Here is a 4,174-nt window from a genome sequence, read left to right on the forward strand (position 1 = left end):
TTACGAAGGGTGCCAGACGAACGGATTAAGATTAAGATCCAAATGCCAGCACGGCACATAATCGAGATAACACAATCTATAACTCCAGCAAGACAAACAAAACTCAAAGGAACAGGTCATTGTGCAGAGTGCCGGACTTTAACAAAAACGCACGTTGCAAGACTACACTGGGGTGGACAAGAGCGCTCTTCACTCGTCGTCGTCCTCGTCGTCATCGGCGGCACCGGCAGAGTTGTTGAGGGCGTTGAGCCTTTCGACGAGGCTGGCCTTCCTCTGCTCATAGGTCAGCTTCTTGGGGTTGTACCTGCATCCAAAAGACAAAGTTCACAATGCAGCTCGCAGCAAGTTGTTAAAGAAACAGTGGTCAAGAGTAAATGCACACTCAAGCCAGTATGATGAAGAGCTTGCCGAGTATACCTCTTGTGAGTCTTGGGAGGCGCCTTGGTTGATTTGGCCATGGTGGGATCAGCACGGATGGCAGCATGAACCTTCTTGTAAACTGCTTCCATGTCATCAGCTGAGATTCCCCTCTTGATGTACTCACTGAAATGAGTTTGGAACTTCTCTGGTTCCTCATCTGCTAGTGACTGGAATAAGAGAAAGGCAAAGTTCATTAACAGATGAACAACGAACTAGGGTCATTTCATTGCTCTAGGTACAAGAGCATGAACAAGGGTAATACAAAATCAAGAGAGCAATGGCTTCCAACTCACCCTCATGTAGTCAGCAACATGCCCTCCAAAGATGTACTTGCGGTGAATCTCAGCATCCAGCGACTTCTCGTCCTTTTTGAACCCAGCAAATCTCTTGTCACTGTGGGGAATGTCAAGGCCACCATCCAAAGCTCCCTGCAGGACCAAAAATAATTACACCAGCGGCAAAAAAAAGCTCCAACGGATAAAACCTATGCATTCTAAAACAAGTTCTGAAGTTCAGCCGAATAGGGAGCAACATATATCACTTGATGCAAATAAGAGAACGAAAAGCAACAACAATGCCTTTTCACTAGGTCAAATAGCATAAATAGTTGCTTTAGAAACTTGACACAATAAAGCAGAGCACCTAAAAGCAAGTTACAGGGCAAACATGCAATTAAACTCCCAAGTCTAAGGTAGCTAAAGAAGAACGACCAATCATGATTTGCCAATAGTTTCATGTCAAAGGCCTGTGACATTGGGTGCCTATCTGCAATTATAAAACTGTACAATAATAACACCGCTTACCTTAAGGGCACCAAACACACGGTTTCCAGTGGTGGTCCTAATAAGACCAACATCCAAAAGCGCACGGAAAGGCCTCCTCTCATCAGAAGGCTCAACAGAGAAGTCCTCACCAGTGGCCTGAGCAGACATATATTAGTTGTGTTCATCAGACGCAGCAAATCAGGATATTAAACTAAAAATAATGATGAAAACAAATTATACCTCAACATTGCCTTCATACTCCTCATCAAGATCACGGTTCTTGAGCACACGACGAGCCAAAAGCAGACCAGTGCAGTAGGCTACATCATACATTCAGAAAATTAGATTAGAAAAGAGGCATGCAGAAGATCACAGCATGCATTTGTGCATTCATTCAGTAGCTAAAATCAACCTGCAGCATAGTTGGTGAGGCCAACTTCAAGACCATAGCGAGGCAACTCATGGGAGTAGGCAGCGGCCATCACAATATCACCAGCAATGGTAGCATACACAATTTGTGCAGTGACATCCTTGTTGGTCTAAAGTACTATTGTTAAGAGATACAACATGCCTCCAAGGTAATAATAAGCAGAACATTGATGATTGACAAGTGCATAAATTATAATGAAGAAACTTTGAAGGATACAAATCGCACAACAAAACGGTACTTGGGGGTATTGTATTTGTTCTTGTCCTGGTTTGTGAGCCTCAGCCTGGCCCTGTAGTCGGTCTTCCCCTCTGAGAAAACATGGGGAAAAGGAAAATCAGCCAATCAGAATCGCTGTCAAATGACAGAAGTGGCAGATTCATGGAGAAGCAGGTGTTAGACATACGGCGCCTTCTCTTGAACTTGACTTGGAAACGCTTGGAGTACGCCCTTGTCTTCTGGTTCTTGATGTACACCTAGAAGACATATCCAAGAGAAGCACATGAGTACAACTAGGTTTGGAACCCAGGAAACACTAGTAATCAATCAGGCGGCACAAACAAAACATACAAGACAAGATTTTAAGTAGCTCATAGTTCCATTCAATGACGAGAAACCTCATGGAACCTCCCAAGCTTAGGATAATCACAACAAGTAATTGCTAAATAAACCCCAGTTTACTATCGCGACAAGAAACAAAACCGCACCATACAGCAATCCCTCGTCAATCCACTACAGTGATGAATCTGGTCTAAGAAATGGGAACTTCTTCTCAGTTCTAAAATTAGAGCAGGCAGAGAGCTACTACAGCATGATTTGCGAGCAATAAAATCTTATCAAGCGGCACAAATCCAGATCTAACAGATTCTACGAGCGGCGAGTACTATTCCTCCACGACACAGAGCAAAACCCCCGCAGATCTGACCAGTCCAGTGCTGAAACCTTAAGCCCTGAGTTGGGTAGTGCAAGCTATGAAACAAGAATCGAAAACCTAGGCGACGATTCCTGCAGCGAAGGCGCACGGAAGGCAGACGCTGCGGGCAGCAACGCGCGCGGACCGAAGCAGCAGCCATGGAGGAAGAGGAGGAGGGGAGACCGGACGTACCATCGCGCCTGCGAGGAGGGAGCTCCTGCGGAAGGAGGAGGCGGCGGCGGCGCGGGCGGAAGGGCTAGGGATGGGAGGCAGCGTGGTGGCGCTTATATATACGAGGGGGCGGGCCTGGCTGCTTGCTGGGCCGCGGTGCGAGTCGCCCCCGAATGGGTGGGCTTCTTTCGGTCTGCTTCTAAGGCCCATGAACTGCGTTTCGTTTTTTTTTTTCGGCTCACTGGAGAGCGAGAGCATAACGGCCGCTGTTGCATGTTGCAGTTGTAGAGGGGAGATTAAGTTGACTATCACTTCTTTTATTTCATGTAACGTAGTTCATGAATTTAAGAGCTCCAATAAGGAGGCTCACAATCTAGCGAAGCATGCATTAATGTTAGGGTCTGGGCGTCATGTTTGGTTAGGCCAGCCGGAAGGTCTTTCCTTCGTCCCTCTAAACATTGTGACGGGTTGAATAAAAGCTTCGTGAGATTGCCTAAAAGTTGTAGAGGGGAGAGAGCAGTTGCTCGTTCCTTCGCTCGTCTTACGCTGGTACAATACAATACAATACAATATAAAGATAACAACAAACTTATGTTTTTATTAAAATTATCACAAATGGACATAATTAAGTAGATCAATAAGGATATCGAGGGACTAGTCGAAGTCGCCAAACACGTTGTTTGCGGTGTACTCAATCAACATGTTCTCTGTTTCAGCAGGATCCTCATGCGGATAAGGAATCATGGAGTTGCTCGGTCCAGGGGGGACATCGTGCGAACCACCAGTTCCTTTTGCGTTATGTGGATGAAGGTTGAAGTTGGCTTCAAACGTCCCTTGAGGTGCTTTGCGTCCCTGGGATTGTTGATACATCATAACCAGATGCTTGGGCATTGTGCATTTTTCAGTAGAATGCGTGTAGCATCCACACTTGTTGCAAAGCTTAGATTTATAAAACCTGGGCTTTGAAGTGCCTTTTCCCTTGCCTGGGTTTCTGGATCTCATGTTCCCACTGCGCTTTCGCTTATGCTCGAAATTGGATTGTTTACCTCGAAAGGTACCATTAAAATTTTGTCTATTCGCGACATTCAGATGAACTTCAGGTAAAGGTTGTGCCCCAACTGGGCGCTGAGAGTCATTCTTATCGAGTAGCTCATCATGCTTTTCAGCCTAAAGTAACATGTGAATAAGCTCATAATAGACAGTGTAGTTACGAGCACGGTATTGCTGTTGGAGAATCCTATCTGAAGGGAGCATAGTAGACAAAGTTTTCTCTATCTTCTCCCCCTCAGTAGGTTCCTTCTCACAAAACGCGGTTTAGTACATATCTTATGAACAGCATGATTGTACTCACCAATGGACTTGAAATCCTGAAGACGAAGATGAGTCCAATCATGGAGTGCTTCGGGCAGGACTATTGCCTTCTGTTGTTCATACCTCGTTTTGAGGACCAGAAACAAAGTACTAGGGAGATTACTCATG

At 45.5% G+C, this 4,174-nt stretch overlaps 1 protein-coding gene across 1 annotated transcript; it reads right to left on the bottom strand.

Annotated features, from left to right (window-relative positions):
• On the bottom strand, positions 1 to 2,924 carry LOC123122706 (60S ribosomal protein L5-1). Its single transcript, XM_044543028.1, has 9 exons — positions 2,717 to 2,924; positions 2,018 to 2,087; positions 1,831 to 1,922; positions 1,597 to 1,723; positions 1,425 to 1,504; positions 1,224 to 1,340; positions 714 to 848; positions 418 to 587; positions 1 to 304 (listed from the first exon to the last, which is right to left on the bottom strand). The coding sequence occupies exons 1-9, from the start codon at positions 2,903 to 2,905 to the stop codon at positions 190 to 192; spliced, it is 1,095 nt and encodes a 364-aa protein (XP_044398963.1). The 5' UTR covers positions 2,906 to 2,924; the 3' UTR covers positions 1 to 189.
• Positions 2,925 to 4,174: the final 1,250 nt, after the last annotated feature.

Source organism: Triticum aestivum, chromosome 5D (assembly GCF_018294505.1).
Source record: "Triticum aestivum cultivar Chinese Spring chromosome 5D, IWGSC CS RefSeq v2.1, whole genome shotgun sequence".
In the NCBI taxonomy this organism is placed as follows: domain Eukaryota; kingdom Viridiplantae; phylum Streptophyta; class Magnoliopsida; order Poales; family Poaceae; genus Triticum; species Triticum aestivum.